Source organism: Magallana gigas, chromosome 10 (genome assembly GCF_963853765.1).
Source record: "Magallana gigas chromosome 10, xbMagGiga1.1, whole genome shotgun sequence".
NCBI classification, from domain to species: domain Eukaryota; kingdom Metazoa; phylum Mollusca; class Bivalvia; order Ostreida; family Ostreidae; genus Magallana; species Magallana gigas.
The window spans coordinates 29343564-29360066 of NC_088862.1; the positions used below are offsets into that span (position 1 = coordinate 29343564).

A 16503-nucleotide genomic window follows, 5' to 3' on the forward strand; every position below is an offset into this window, starting at 1 on the left:
TTTCATGCTTTTTGAGGTGCATTACCCTGCTTTTTAAAAAATAAATTGGTGTCTTTTATAAATTAAAACCTAGTATACGATCCAAATTCAAGGAACATTCTGCATAAAATAGTAAATTCTGTTTTACTATTGATGCTATAAGTAAGTCAGGTGCGGATCGAAAATTAATCCTTGGGGGGGGGGGGGGGGGGGCGCTACTATGCATGTTCATCATTGCAAGAGCAGAAAAAACCTTTCTTTTCTTTTGTCATGTTTATTTCTAGAACTCATTTTCATTTTATCCGACAAATAATGGAGGCAAAGTTTAAAATCAATAAAAGTCTTTTCATATTTGACAACAAGTACCTAGATTCTAGTGAATAGACTATAAACACGAGGCACAATTTTTACAGTGAAACTAAAAGGGTAAAAAGAACCACGTGGTCTAAATTTGAATGACAATAATTCGAAGAGTTGTTGAAGTCGATAGAAAATCTGAAGTTTTATAAATAAGAAATTATTGAATAAGAAATATGGAGCATAGAACCGCTCAAAAAATATGAATTTCTTTGGAGGTTTTGATCGTATACGCAAGTTTATATCGACATATTCCTTTTTTGTATAAAATTGAAAGCTACAAATCGATATAATATTAATAATGTATTATTTTGAATTCTTAAAAAAATATTAATTCTTTGTTTTATATATTAAGTTTACAGTATCTTATCCGTCTATTTAGGCCTTTTACACGCCTTATCCAAGGTGCAGTGAGGCACCTTAAAACGTATAAATTTGGATGATGATTTTTGCTTTTCTTTTAAATACTTATAGCATCTTTAAGTTCCTGTAAACTTGGAAAATACCCTTTTTTCTTTGTTTTTAAACTTTTTTCAAGGAAACTGAGTTGCTTTTTGTATAAATCATATTTTGGTTTTGCCCTTTCTCCGAAATGAGCTTGGTATCTTTTTTTCATCTGATCAGATCTGATAGATTCAAAATTTGTAGAAAAAATTTCATAGTGCAAAACCATCCAAAGTATAATGATTGATGAATCATTAAGAGTCCTAGTTGGTTTAGCTTTAGCCTCTTTTTCTATTGTTTCATCATCATCATCATCATCATCATCATCATCATCATCATCAACATCATTTTCTTCTTCTTCTTCTTCTTCTTCTTCTTCTTCTTCTTCTTCTTCTTCTTCTTCTTCTTCTTCTTCGTCTTCTTCTTCTTCTTCTGATTTCTCTTCTGATGATTCTTCTGATGATTCAGATTCAGAATTAAAAATATATAGAGGCTGGCTGCATATCAAAATATCATTTCTAGAATCATACATGATAACTATAAATTTGTTCGAATCAATCAAAATGTTTGGAACAAAATATGTTGTGTTCTTTTCTTGTATAAAAGAGAATGCAATTGTTTGGGCTATTGCTTGATCCATGGTTTTATATTTTGCCTTTGACAGGGAAGTTTTAACCTCAATAACATTTCTTTTTCCTGGAGAATCGCCAACATCTGAAATCGGATAAACAATCTTTTAGTTATAGGGATTTGAAAATTTATAGGGGTTTCCCCATTTAAACGGCAATGATATGCTCAGATGGACTATTATATGTAAATGGGACAATGGAAAAAAAGACCCATTTGAAATTTGTTGTTACAATTCGTTATAACTTTGCCGCGCCAGAAAAGTACTAATATTCTTAATTTGTACTGTTATACTTAGATATTTACTGACAATATTACTAATCAATATTTTCAAATTTAGAACGAGATAAAATTTTGATCCGTGACGGACTTGGTCGCTTACTTTTGATAATCTGAAACATATTTAATTTCAGATTATCAATAGTAAGCGACCAAGTCCGTCACGGATCAAAATTTTAACAAATTTGAAAAAGTTGATGAAACACCAACTGTTCGTAAATGCCAAAAGCCAAGATGTGCAATCTGATATTCCTTACAGGAGGGCCAGTAGTTTGAATTAAAAGACAGCAGAAATTTCAACAAACATTACCCTATTAACTTTGCAAATTAAATCTACGTTAAAATGTGTGCTGGATGTAGGGAACACTATATTGGTCAAACCGGGGATACCCTGATACATCAAATGACCGTCCATCGGCAACAAATTCTTGAAACAAAATACCAGTGCACGCCTATAAGCGAACACTTTGGGATCTCTGCCAAAATCATTTTAACGAACTTTACAGTGTTTCCAATCTATACATTGTGCAAAGCAACGACCGAAAAAGAAGACGAAACAAAACAATAATTTATTTCATTATTCAAACCAGAATTGAATGCATTATGGTCATGAACTTCTGAATATATCTTATGGTCTACCAGATCTATTGTTCAATACTGATATAATGAAGTCACTATAGAATTTTCAAAAGCGTAACATTAGCTCAATAGATGTTATATGACGTCACAAACTATTATGTATGTATGTACCTCTGTATTGTATGGTACATGTAATTACTCAAAACAACTGACGATTACAATAAGAACGCTAGAGTTATTCAGTCGTCTGTTACCGTATATATATATATATATATATATATATATATATATATATATATATATATATATATATATATATATATATATATATATATATTTACATTAGGTGATAACATCCTTAAAATACTTGTAAAAAAAAAAAATACTGTACTTTCAACATATCTTGTTTTTTTCCCTTTTTTAGATCCTCTGTTTGCAGCAGCATTCTGGTCTACAAAACTAGTAGAAAGCACAATGTCGATGGATCCATGCCATCCCTCTTCATGTCCTGTCACAAAACATTTAATGAATTAGCATGAATTAGCATAACACCAAACTTACTGTAAATATTACCTTTACTGTTTTTATTTCTTTTTTTAACTTTCAGGTTTATGAATTTGACATGTTAATTAGTTGAATATTGCCTCATACATGTAGTTATACTTAATAGAACAAGTAGCTATAATCTGGTCCTGATTACTAAATAGGGGTCTAAAAATTATTTTTTACGGCAAATTATTATCAGTTGAAAAACTATTTTTTTTATCATAATTCAAGTATGCTGAATCTGAACAAAATATGCTGGTTTTCATAAAAATGGCAGTAGGTAGGTCAAAATAACGATTCAAAATGGCGGAAAGCGAGTCATTTTTCTCCTAAGGTCTCTTCAATGAGATAAAAAAAAATACATACACTAATAAATTGGTCTTTCTTCTTTTTTATCATACCCTATGTGTGCTGAGACTTTAAAAATATGCTGGCCCTTCACAAATGAGGGTAATTAGGTCAAAACTTGCGAATAACAACAGTTTGTTAGTTAACGTCTTCCGCTTCAGAGCGGAAGACTTTACTGTTATTCAGAAAAAAAATCAGATTTCTAATTTTAATTTCTTCCAGACCCCAACTTTGATCCTTACTATATCGTTCGTTTGTTCACCGATTGTTTTGAAAATTTTTTGATCTGATAACCGGCTGCGCGATGTTGTCGTTTCATATTTTACTTGGTGAAAATCCCCATCCGGTTCTGAATTTGTTCCTGTTTTAGTTAAAGTTAACGACTTGTTTTGTCGGATGGATTTAGCTTTAACAATGCATGGCAGAGTTTCAAAGATGGACTGGTTTGGAAGCAGATACATTGAAATGGTGCTAGACATATTTCATTTATTTGAATGCAGATAAAAGGAGTGGTATAGGTGTTGAAACAAAGGTAGAAAAAATTGCAAAAAAATTCACTTATTTTCCGTTCTAGTTTTCTATCTGATCATAGTTTGTTGTAAGATGTATTTCAAAAGTTGTTGGTCTCACCGAGACCTTTCATTCGGTGTGAAAAAAATGGACTGGCCCCTATTATAAGTGAGTTAGAGGCTTCAATCGTTTTTTGTCAATAACTGTAAAAGCAAACTACATTGAAGCGTTTAATAGGGGTTAACTCCAGAAAAGTTTCTACGTAATGTTTTGACTGACCTTTGTCCAATCAGATCTTAGATGGGCGGAGTTGAGATATTACCGCTCGTGACTTGAATGAGAGAGAGAGAGAGAGAGAGAGAGAGAGAGAGAGAGAGAGAGTTAACTGGTTAATGGAGTAAATTATAACGTTAGCCTAGATGGGGCAGATGAGCGAACTATCTATCAACAATAGTTATAAAGTGACAAATCAATGTCTAGTATATATTTTTAATTTATGAAGTTTTAAAGTGTTTTTAAATTTTTTTACCGGGGAACAACGATGTCTATGTATAGATAATGTGATGAGGTAATGTTAAATATCGAAGACTGAACGAATATTTAACAGCTGGTTAAGAAACTGTTTTTATTACAAGTGTTCCCGTTAGTATCCTAATCAAACTTTGCCAAATCTTCCTGGAATTAAACATATGTTGTAAATTTACTTTCTATAAAAACTTTCTTCATGGTTACTCAGTGTGAAACATTCTTTACCTTAAAGCAAATTTGCCCGCCGTCGTTTTTATTTTTCAACTAAGCATCCGCCTCCGTTGCCTTTTCTTTTCACTTCATCTAAATTCATTGTATATCATTCGTTCGCATTTCAAAATATTTAATGCCCATATTCTCGGACTCCATGCAAGGGAATTTAAATGGTTTGTTACGTCATTCTTACACAGGTACATGTTGTCGACGGCGCGCGGCCAAAGAAATTTTCACAATCGTTCTTTTAAACGCTTTTAAGTTACACTAATATAAGATATACATGAAATTTTTATATTCAGACCTTAATGAATTTGTTTGCAAGTTAATAACTAATGATAATTTCTTCTTTGGCACCACTTATAATTTACTCAAATCTCTCTCTCTCTCTCTTTCTCTCTCTCTCTCTCTCTCTCTCTCTCTCTCTCTCTCTCTCTCTCTCATTCAAGTCACGAGCAACAATGTCTTAACTCCGCCCAGCTGCGATCTGATTGGACAAAGGTCAGTCAAAACATTATGTAGAAACCTTTCTGGAGTTAACCCCTATTTAACGCTTCAATGTAGTTTGCTGTAAAGGAGGAAAAATGTATAATACATTATAGAAGCAAAGTTGTTGATTTTTTTTTTCATCCCTCATATTAAAGTTGATGTTCGTGTAATATATAGTAAGTTTTTACAGAAACAATTTTTGCCGGGTCGTTCCATTTTCCATTAGGGTGTGCATGTACATAAAGGTATGAAAAGGGTTCTTGTTATACACTTACTGATACATACAGCGTGTAAAAATGATTCAACATTTAATTTCATTACTGTTTTTATTGATATGTACATTTTAATTTCATAAAAATAACCTGTTTGACTTTATTTTAGTTGTTTGTTTCAAAAACTATGTCCCTTTCTATATTTAGATGCATTCCGAGACTCAGGTAACCGATCGATAACAAAAAGTCGCTAGCTGTAAATAGGCCGTCGCCCTGACGACAGTACCTATGCTTGAAGGGCTGGACGTAAACACACGTTTAAACGCCCCACTGTTTTACTGTAACCATGACATCTTGAATTGACTGGAAGATGTGTTAATAAAAAAAGATCCAATACATGGTATTGGATTAAATTATTCTACAATACACGGCCGTTCAATAAAGCATAATGTTTATAACTGACATAGAAATCTACGCTGGGCAATTTAAACGAAAACAGGAACTGATTCCGATGGAACATTTTCTTTTAAATCAATTAAAAATACTGATTCACGATAAAGATAAATATTATTATTATTGTGGAGACGATTTCTAAAATATAACTTAATATTGATCAGTATTACTATTTTTGTAATCCAAAGCCTTTTAGATACGATTTTTAGGAAATCCGATATTATTAACCCCTTCACTTTAACTGCGGTACTGCTCTTTTGCAGGGCTAAATGACATGGTTTGGTGAAATATGACGTAACGTCAATTGTTTCATTTACGTCATTTAATTATCTACCTACTGCAATTTCTGCAAAGTATAACATTTTGCCCTGCAAGAGAGCAGTACCGCAGTTATCGTGAAGGGGTCTACATGACTCGCCCGGCGTTTTTTTTATAGGTTTTATCAGATATTTATAAATTATCTACATACAAAATTTTAAAAAGGGAATGAAATAAGTTTGATTTATTAATGCACTGCTAAAAATACAAAGATTAGGGTTAGTTGTCAGTTATTTTGATTAAGCGAACTTATTTTTTCAAGCATTGTTTTTTAATATGATCAATAATCAAATTGTATAAAGAGATTACAAAATTTGTTTATACCAGGTACTCGCTGCACGCTATTCTCTTGTGAGAAATAGACAGGCATAGCCTACATCTACTTCTCTTCACAAGCCCTCATATTTTGATTCTGGTAAATGTCGGAACCAAAGACTGTCTATGCTTCGACCAATGTTTTGACTCCAGTTTCCCTGAATTTTCGTGACGAAAAGAATTGGATGTAAGCTTTGCCTTTCAACTTCTCAAAAGATAATAGCTGCACGCTTGATTGCACGTACTAGTCTCAGGTAACTAACGGTATGACCATTTAATTTTCATAGGTATGTACACACATGAGAACAGATTAAACGCATTGATACATGATGATGAGCTGTTTTATCGCAATGTTCACTGTCATGACTTCGAATTCAAAGAAGAGAAGAAGAGAGTAATATCGTTAGAAACAAAAGAACATATTTAGAAGTAGTTAAAGAAGTTAAAATAGATTATAAACGAATAGTGAAATTATTAAGGATTATGAATTAGCTTCGAGTACATTTAGTGCAATTTAAAAAAAAACCAAAGATTTCAGAAAGCTTGGAGAGTTACGGGGATTGTTAAGAAAAGCGCTGTTGGTTACGGTATTTCGCCAGAGATACTAATTAAGTTAATAAAATTCGGGGTGAAATTAAAGATGAAGACGGAACAGAAACTCTAGAATTTTCTGCAAAAGATGCATTACACACGGTAACGATTTTACAAACCTTCTTCATGTAGAAAACAGACACCGAAGATTCCACATTAAAGGGGCATGGTCACGATATTGGTCAGAATTTTTTTTTCGATTTTATTGTTAACTAAGCTTCAGTAAGGCATTTTAAATAGGCAACCAACATTTGATTGTCATTTGTTGAGTTATAAGCGAGTTAAGAGCTTCCAATTCTTCGCTATGTAAACAAAACTTTTGTCTACATTTTGAATGTTTAAGTGAAAATTCCAGTTTTAGATCTTAAATGAATGTGTTAATCGTTATTCACTGTTTATTTATGCTTAAAATGAAGAATATTGATGAAGCATACATTTTTTTGAATCGGCTGAAGTGTGAGCGTGGACACTCATCCTTACACCTTATTTAAAACTAATTAAATCGTCCAGCAGATAGAGAAAACTTGGCTTCTGAAACAAAATACAACTTTTAGTTCTTCCTATTAACTTTCCAAACTGTATGCCAATTTAAACTTATGGTTTAGTTTATTGATGATAATTCAACGTCATTTATTAACTAATAATGTACTTTCTCTATAGCACAAACTCTTGTTGTGATGACAACCCCCTTTCCCCGGCCATGATACCTATTTTCCATTACTTCCTTTTTCTATCTCCACAATGTGAAGATTTCCACCATGTAATTACATAATCATATTTTTATGTTATATAATACTTTTTATTTCCGATATGAAATGTTCAATTGAATATATATTATGACTTTCTTTATAAGCATCCAAATGCGTTTTGCATGCTTTATTAAGAAAGGAGTCTTTTCTGGTTTTCGACTTGTCAAAAGTAAATTTGATTAAATGTATATTAAATCAAGATGAAAGGAAATTAAAATATAATATTTTTTCTTTCTTTTTTACTATCATGCCACTTGGCATCAAAATAGAAATCAATGTTTAGAATCTAACAAGGACTATATTTTCGGCGGAACATTGGCGTAGAAACACATCACATGTTTTTGCAGTTCAGAATTGCTGTAGATTCATGAGTCTTTTTTAGCATTTTTTACAACAATAATAATAATGTTGGATTTTAAAATAGTTTGAACTAATGATATGCTACTTTGGTTTCAGAAGTTATTTAAATATGATATGTCTATCAAATTACATTTTTATTTACTTCTTTAAGCGCTCAGTTTATAAATTGATTTGTGTAAAATAAAAAAAAATCAAGATTTTCTCTTGTATTAAATGGTCAATATATTAGCTTTTCTGTCAACTTATACCTTTGTATAAAGTCTTCATAGACATGTAAACTCAGAAATATTCCAATATTGAAAGCAAAAATTTTTTCAAAATATGTCTTCGAAATTTAAGAAAATTAGAGGAAATGCGGGTTATGCAATATCAATTTTAGTTTAAACATTTGTTCCATATAAGAAGTATAAGCTCATAGACATTCTGATATTTTATCATTTCTTAAAAACTCCAGATGTTTGCATAATTGCATATAACTACATTTTTAATTTTTTATCATCCCTTATAATGAGGGAAAAGGTACTGACCTTGACCTGACCTTCTTTTCGAAAACTAGGAGGTCAAATAAATAAAACTGATAGAATTATTTGGCTATACGGTATGTTTGACTGGGTCAAAATTTTATGAATTTCTAAATATAAGAAATATGTCTGAGAAGACTCCTTCCTTTTTGAAATTTTGAATATTCTTGCTCCAAAAATACCGGGTAATATACCTTAAATTTTTGGGAATTAACTGGTCAACTGTTAATAAATAAGGAATAACATATCGAGGAATCTTATACCAAATTGAGAAACGTCTCGTGTGCCCTTAAATCAGGATAACACGTGCTCGCAAGTGGCAGAAGACAAGATGGAACTTGATAATGTAAACTATCAGTTACCGATAAACAATTTTCTTCGGAAATGTATTACTCATTTAGTAAGAAATAACTGATAATTGTGAAAACCCGATTTAATGATGCTTGATTTGCGCAGAAGAACTGCTTGATACAATATTTTTTTCCGGCATGGTAATGGTCTATGATGAGAGAGAGAGAGAGAGAGCGAGAGAGAGAGAGAGAGATTGATTCTCTGTCCTGGTGACATTGTATAAAAAAAAATCCGTTTGTGTACAATCGAATACATTATTGATAGAGTATAAAAACAGACCCCCCCCCCCCCAAGAAAACAAAAACAAATCAAAAACAAAACAAAACAATAACAAGCTTTTAAAACAAAGTCTTAAGACTCATGTTACAATGTATCAGGTTGGTGCTTGCAAGATAGCAAGATGTAGAACCCCTTATTAGACCCTGTGCTTTATTCAACAAGTTCACTAAAAGTTACTTGACAGGATGATGAGCTCTCTTAGGGGGAGAAAAGTAAAACATAAATAAGAGTTACTTCTCTTGGCATTGCAAAATAAGTAAACTAACATTAATTATACTTTTCTCTCTTTTTTGAGCATAATGTACAGGTAAACAAACCTAAAAATGACTAAAATTCAGAATTAATTAGAATGTGTCTGGTTCTAAGAATAACAGTAATGCTGTCCATTTAAAACACAAAGTCTGGCAACATCCGTCCTGTCTGAAGAATCTTCAAAACACACAAACCATTTGTTAGGCAATTTGCGAGCTGTTTTTGTCCAGACCACCACTGAATTTTCCTCACATCTCCTGAGTAACTGCTTCAGTCAATGCAGCAATACATGTATCTATACGAAGTGTCCTGTCCTCCACCAGTTTGTCGAATGCACAGATTCTATTACACTCTTATTGTCTACAAATGCATAAATTTCAATGGAGTTTTTTGGGACCCACTGAAATTTCCTCTAACATGTGGCGATAGTATCTTTTTAGTTTGCCAGAAAAGGGGACAGCATTTCCCTTGTCTATCCATAGTCCAGATAATGACTCCTTGGGTTCATCATTCAGGTCTCCTAGAAACGCATCGGTAAATGTCATCGTCTTCAGTGAAGTGAGATCTAAAGATGGAAATCCCAGAATACTTTTGAAATCTTTAAGCCTATTTATGGTTTTTGTTGCTCTGATTGAGTCTGCCATGTTTCCACTTCTCAGCTAAGTGCTCATGTCTATCATTTCATATGCAAGGTCTGGTCTTGATCCCTGCACTGCCCAATTGATCTGCCGTATGATCTGTGTGTATGCAGTCTTTTCTTCAGTGTTTAGTTGACTTTCCTTCCGATATGCTCCCAGGGGATCAATCTTTATATCTGGTAACTTCTCCATAAAACTAGTGTGATCCAGTTCTATCCATTCTTGAGTTTGATTAACGTAGAAACCAATATATGGAAATTGGCATTCAGATACTTTTTCTGCTGAAAACCTCTCTCGAAACCTGCAAATCTGCCTCTCAAAGATTTCATTCCATGCATGGAGAAAATCATCAGCATGAGAGCAGATGATTTCACAAAGCATTCCATCCTTTCTATAGGACAAGAGAGCCGGGTCTACGGTACACTGCTCAAAGCCGAGTTTATCAAGTTCTTAAACACTTACGTAAAACTGTCTGGCACAATCTTTCAGTCCATAAAGACAGTGTTTTAACTTCCATACCATTCCTACAGGAGTGATACTTTTCTTTGGAGGTTGAAGATAAACATCTCTATCAAGTTTTTTCCTTGTAAAAAAGCTGACTTGATGTCTGTGGTTTTGACATCCCAGAATTGAGTTGCTATTATGGTCAAAAATATCTCCAGACTCCTTTTTCCAACTGTCGAACTGTCTCTGGGAATATCAAATTCCTACTCAAAGCCACGTGCTACAAGTCTTGCTCTTATTTGTCCTTCTTTTGAAATGATAACCCATCTTGTAGATAGTCTATTCTGTCCTTTATCCATAACTTTAATATATGTGTCAAAGTTTTTGAGCTTCTCTAGTTCATTTTGTTCAGCTAGAGAAATATTGTCACAGCTTGTATTTTCACATGTTGTAGAATTAACATGTTCATCGCTGATTCTTTCCCAAGGGAGCCTACCTAAGTCTATGCTCTTTTGTTCTCTCAAAATCTTTTACATTATACCAATTACTGTTGTTACAAGAAGCTTTGCCTGCTCTGTCGAGAATTGTTGCCTTCAGCCAATGTTCATCCTCCGATCCCATCTTATACTGAATGTTGTCATTTGTTTTTAGAGCAAAATTGTCTTGAGGAGGTAAAGGTAACTTCTGGTCTTCTTTGTTCTCTTACAGGTATTCAGAAACTGTACACTTTTTAAGTTGTTTTTGACTTGATTTTTCTTGGTGTGATGTTTTCTCTGTATATCGGGCCGCCAGGAGGCGGTCCGTTATTTGATACACATTTAAGTATTGTACCTGCGTTTCTGCGGGATAGTTTTTTTTTTCAAATTGAATTAATATTATGCTTATTTCTATTTCTACAAGCAAATTTGCATGTGGAAATATGTGTTATGCCTTTTAAAAACATTAAACATTTTTTGTTTTACTCGTAAATGAAAAGTTGGTTATAGCCTGCCGTGTTAGACGCGTTTTTATCGTAACTTTAATATCTTCAGAAAGTTTCGGAGTTTTTCATTCTTTTCAAATCATGTATCGGGATCGGTGTACGGGACATATTAAAGACCTGAAATACTAAAGACCTGAATATCATGACATTTTATATAAATGATGTATTTGAATTTCTATGTGCTGCGTCGAAAAGGAACTTTGTGTGTCCATTTATTATATTTCCATGTGGTATGCGGTAGAAAAATATCATAAAATGACATCCATATCAATTATTTACGCAAAAATATGAGAAAACTGAAATTTGAATTGACCTGAAAATTTCAGCTAACCTGATTTATTTTTAATTCTATTAAAATAACCATGATTATCTCCACAAACTAAAATGTGGATAAGATTTATAATTCCATTTAGGAAAAAAATTATCCGGCTTAATTTTTACCCTTAAAATTGTGCAGATTCTACCGGATGAGTATGATCTTACACGTACCTTTAAATAATCCATCAAGACAATATTGATAAGTTGAACATTGTATTAGAATAATGTACAAATCAATGTGTTCTCCATTACTTCATACTGTAGCAATGATCATACAATTACCGTCAAAAATGCTTACAGTAACGAGCTCTTCTCTTAATAATATTAGTAAGATGTTAAAATTCAAAACGTGTTGCTAAAAATATAGTAATTAAAATTTACCATTAAAATTATTACAACGTTAACCAACTCGTTATATTCTTCTTTGTGGTGTGTTTAATTTTATGTAAACAAGCTGTGCTGTCCTTGAGACAGTAGTATAACCTTTATTTTGTGTAAGGTAAAAAGCTGAAAGAATACAAAAAAACATGCACAGCAATGTGACAATAGAGTAGAAATAAAATGATTTATGACAGAAACAGTGTTCCATACTGTTTTAGAACAAATAAGGGAGCTTTGTAAATAATACAAATTTCCTAACAAATATCTCGCTAAATTACTTATAGATAATAGTTAAATCACTTACAAAAAACAGAAGACAGAATTTTTGAATAAAACTTTCCTATATTGCAATAAATAAAAGTTGACTTATCAACCACGTGTAGTACATGTGCATAAAACATTGAACAGTTATTTTGCAGAAATTAGACAATATGCATACAAAAGGTTGAATCAGATGATAGCCTACATTCAGATATAATTTGTTTACACAATGCATAAGACAGATAAACATTTAACTTACACTCTGGTAGGCCGCAATTGCCTCGAACTAAAAACAAAGATCAGCAAACATAGCTGACGAGACTTTCCTAACAAGGGCAATAACTCTAACGAAAAGAAAAGAAAGATAACTCTTAAAAAACAAAGGCAACACACTCCCCGCCTGATGTTTTAAACATCACTATATGCAATAATTCAAATCAACTGAGTTTAAAATATACAAACAGTAACAAGTTTTATGCAAAACAATTCATTCATTTTGGATCAAAACAACCAGTTTGGTAACAGGACGAACAAACGTTGCGGAGTGTCCGTCGCAATACACTACACAAATTTCTGCTTTGCGTACTCGTCCATCAGTGCTAGGGAACACTCTTCCAAGGGGCCACGAGTTACGGGTCACCGAATTGTCTTTTTAGCAAGATCACATCTCCAATGACCAAGTTCCGATTTTCTTGTTCCCATTTCCTGTAATTTTGCAATGTCTGAAGGTACTGGGTTCTCCATCTCTTCCAAAAGGTGTCAGCCAAATGTTGCACTCTCCTCCACTGGGAACGTAAGAGGTCCTTACCATCGGTGGGTATATAATCAACTGTATTATCTGGTTTATGAGTCAGGATTAACGAAGGACTCAAAGGAAGAGGATCCTCAGGATCCGTCGACACCGGTACCAAAGGACGACTGTTCACGATGGCTGATGCTTCTGCAAGAAACATGGTAGTATTTCATGCGTCAAACTTCCTGGTGGTATTTCCAACAGCATGGAATCAAGGACGCGCCTGGTCACTACAATGAGGCGTTCCCATTCACCTCCAAAATAAGAGGAGTGTGGTGGATTGAATAGCCATACAACTCCACTTTTGTACAGATACTCTTTCACGGGTCCATCCTCAACATTTATTGCGTTGGTGCGAAGATCATCCGTGGCGCCAACGAAATTTGTCCCCCTGTCAGAGCGTATCTGCTTGACTTTACCTCTGAAGGCAACAAAGCGTTTGAAGGCATTAATGAATGATAACGAGGACATCTCCTCAACGACCTCAATATGTACTCCTCTACTAACCATGCGTGTAACAGGAATTGACCATCTTTAGGCATTAGCAGCCCCACCTCTTGTCTTCCTGGTTACTACTTCCCAGGGGCCAAACGTATCTAGGCCGACGTACGTGAATGGTGGACCTGGCTCGAGACGGTCAGGGAGTAAATTTGCCATCTTCTGATATGCATACTTTCCACGCATTTTTCTACATTTCGCGGAATTGTAGATAATGGACGATATCAAGCGTTTGCTGCCTGTAGTCCAGTAGCTAGCATTCCTAATGGTTCCAGTTGTAATGTGTCTCCCTTGGTGTTGTGCTAAATCATAGAAATATCTGGTAAGGAGTGTGGCTATGTGATGCTTTCCTTGGATCACAATATGATTTATCTCAGTTTGTGGCAATATGTTACTCCTATTCAAACGTCCTCCCACTCTGAGAATGTCATCTGAGTCAAGGAAAACTCCAAAACACAACAAGGAGCTTGACCAAGGTAAGGCTTTGCCTTGCTTTAAATGGTCAATTTCCTTTCTATAAGCCTTTTGTTGAACGGTCTTGATGATCAGTTTTTCTGATTCTTGATATGCTTCACTAGTTCTCGATTTTGTGCAACAATGCCAACCTTTGCACTCGTTGTGGCCACAAAATGATCTGATGATGTGCTGAAGGAATGCAAATGTCTGCACAAGTATCGTCCAGTTTGAAAACTTGGAGAATCTGTGGGATCCCAGCAATTCACAGATGAGTTGGTTTTCATGCTGGTAATGGGTCTGATTTTCTTATCACTCTCAGGATTCACAATGTCAAAGTCTTGCTCTTTGCCATTGCCTTGTTGAAGCAGGTAAGATGGACCTTTCAGCCAAGAACTGTCCTTTAATTGATGATTCTGCAGCGGCCTTGTGGCTGCATCGGCCGGGTTGTCTTCAGTTCGTACAAAGGCCCATTGCTCTGGTTTTGTAAATTTCCGAATGTACGATATGCGGTTGGCTACATAGGTATAAAACGTACGAGTAGTGTTAAATATGTATCCCAACACTACTTTGCTATCTGAGTAAAATTTGAAGTCTTGGATTGGTAGAGACAAGTGGTCTGCAATAGAGCAAGCAATTTCTACTGCTAGCACGGCAGCAGACAACTCCAGTCTCGGAATTGAATGTCCATGAGTAGGAGCAAATTTTGCCTTTCCTAACACAAATCCGAGATGGCTTTCATCATTTGAGGAGGTTATCTTCATATAACCAACTGCCGCAATGGCGAGTTCTGAAGCATCGCAAAATACATGGATGGATTTTTCCTTACACAGTTGCAGGGACTCAGGTGAGTAGTTCCGTGAGATGTGTAGGTTCTCTAAGTGAGACAAAGAGTCTCTCCACTGTGTCCAAGTATTTAGCTGATCTAAGGGTAAAGGATCATCCCAGTGTATGGTGCCAAGAACCAGGTTCCTCAGAATGCTTTTTCCTTCTATGATGACGGGCGCTGCGAATCCAAGGTGATCGAATATACTGTTAATGCATGACAATACGCCTCTTCTGGTGAATGGTTTGTCTTGCATCATAACCTCAAAGAAGAAGGCGTCAGTTTCCAAGTTCCAGTTGAGGCCCAAACTTCGTTGACTTGAAAGCAGGTCAATTCCGAATTGTAAGTCCTTCATATCCTTTGCAAGATCTTCTGGGGGGAAGGCGCTTAAAACCTCTGTCTGATTTTATGCAATCTTGTGCAATCGCAAGCCGCCCTCTGACATCAAAGCTCTCTGCGTTCTTTTCATGAGATCAATTGCCTCTGATGGGGCAGATACAGAGACAAGACCATCGTCTACATAGAAATTGTTCACAACAAAGTCTGTCACATCTTTACCAAATGTAGATTCTGCCATCAGTGCAGCTCTACGGAGTCCGTACGTGGCAACTGCCGGGGAGAGCCGGTTGCCAAAAACATGTACCGTCATACTATACTCTGAGAGGCTGATCTGGGTCATTATCTCAAAACCAGAAAAATCGCAAAACGTTGCGATGGTCCTCCCGCACTTTGAAGCAATAAAAGATTTGTTGTATGTCGACCATAACAGCGACAGTTTCTTGACAAAATATCATGAAAACTCCTAACAGGCTGTTGGTGAGATCAGGGCCAGTAAGAAGGACTTCATTGAGCGATATTCCTCCATACTTAGCAGAGTAGTCGAAAACTGCTCGCAGCTGGTTTGGTTTCTTTGGATGATATATACCAAATATAGGTAAGTACCAACATTCATCCGTCTGTGTCAGAGGTGGTGCAATCTATGCATGGCCATTCTTTATCAGTCCATCCATGAAGGTAAGGAAGTGTTCCTTCTTCACTGCATCCCTCCGTAGACTAGCTTCTAGTGCTTTGGCTCTTCTTAAAGCACCGTCCCTGTTGTTTGGCAGTTTACTCTGTGGCTGTCGAAATGGGAGTGGAGCTGTCCAATGCACATTCTCACTCTTCTGAAATTCCTGGTCCATCATCTTATGACATATCAAGTCGTCCACAGACATACCAGGTTTCTCATCATCTTGCGTTCCTTGGAAAACATTCCTACCAAAGTCTTCATTGTCATACAATGATGGGGGTTTCCAGTTTTCATGCCATACGTCACATAGTTCAGGTTTTCTCGTATCTTGAACTCATTCGTACATGGTGGAAGTAAGGTAACACGGCCCGATCCCAGTAAATGAGTCTTGTAGGTTGTAACCTGTGTAGGTGCATTAGTCTTGCCAAGGCATGTCTCACCAATTATGGTCCACACCAGATGTAGTTTCTGTCCATAGGGTTGATTGCCTTGTCCAATACGCTGGTCAAGTACATGGTGCGCTTCTATTAAATCTCTTCCCAGTAGCAACAGGATGTCCACGTCCGGATCTAGTGGAGGCATCAGCTTTGCTTTGTCGGC

At 35.1% G+C, this 16503-nt stretch overlaps 1 protein-coding gene across 1 annotated transcript in view; it reads right to left on the reverse strand.

Moving 5' to 3' along the window:
• Positions 1-512: 512 nt before the first annotated feature.
• The window catches only part of LOC136272420 (uncharacterized), a 57331-nt gene continuing 41340 nt past the window's right edge, over positions 513-16503 (reverse strand). Inside the window, exons 3-4 of the mRNA XM_066073963.1 lie at positions 2657-2773; positions 513-1494 (exon numbers count right to left, since the gene is read on the reverse strand). Of these exons, the coding sequence (XP_065930035.1) occupies positions 797-1494; positions 2657-2773 (815 nt within the window). The 3' untranslated portion in view covers positions 513-796. The remainder of the gene's footprint in view (positions 1495-2656; positions 2774-16503) is intronic.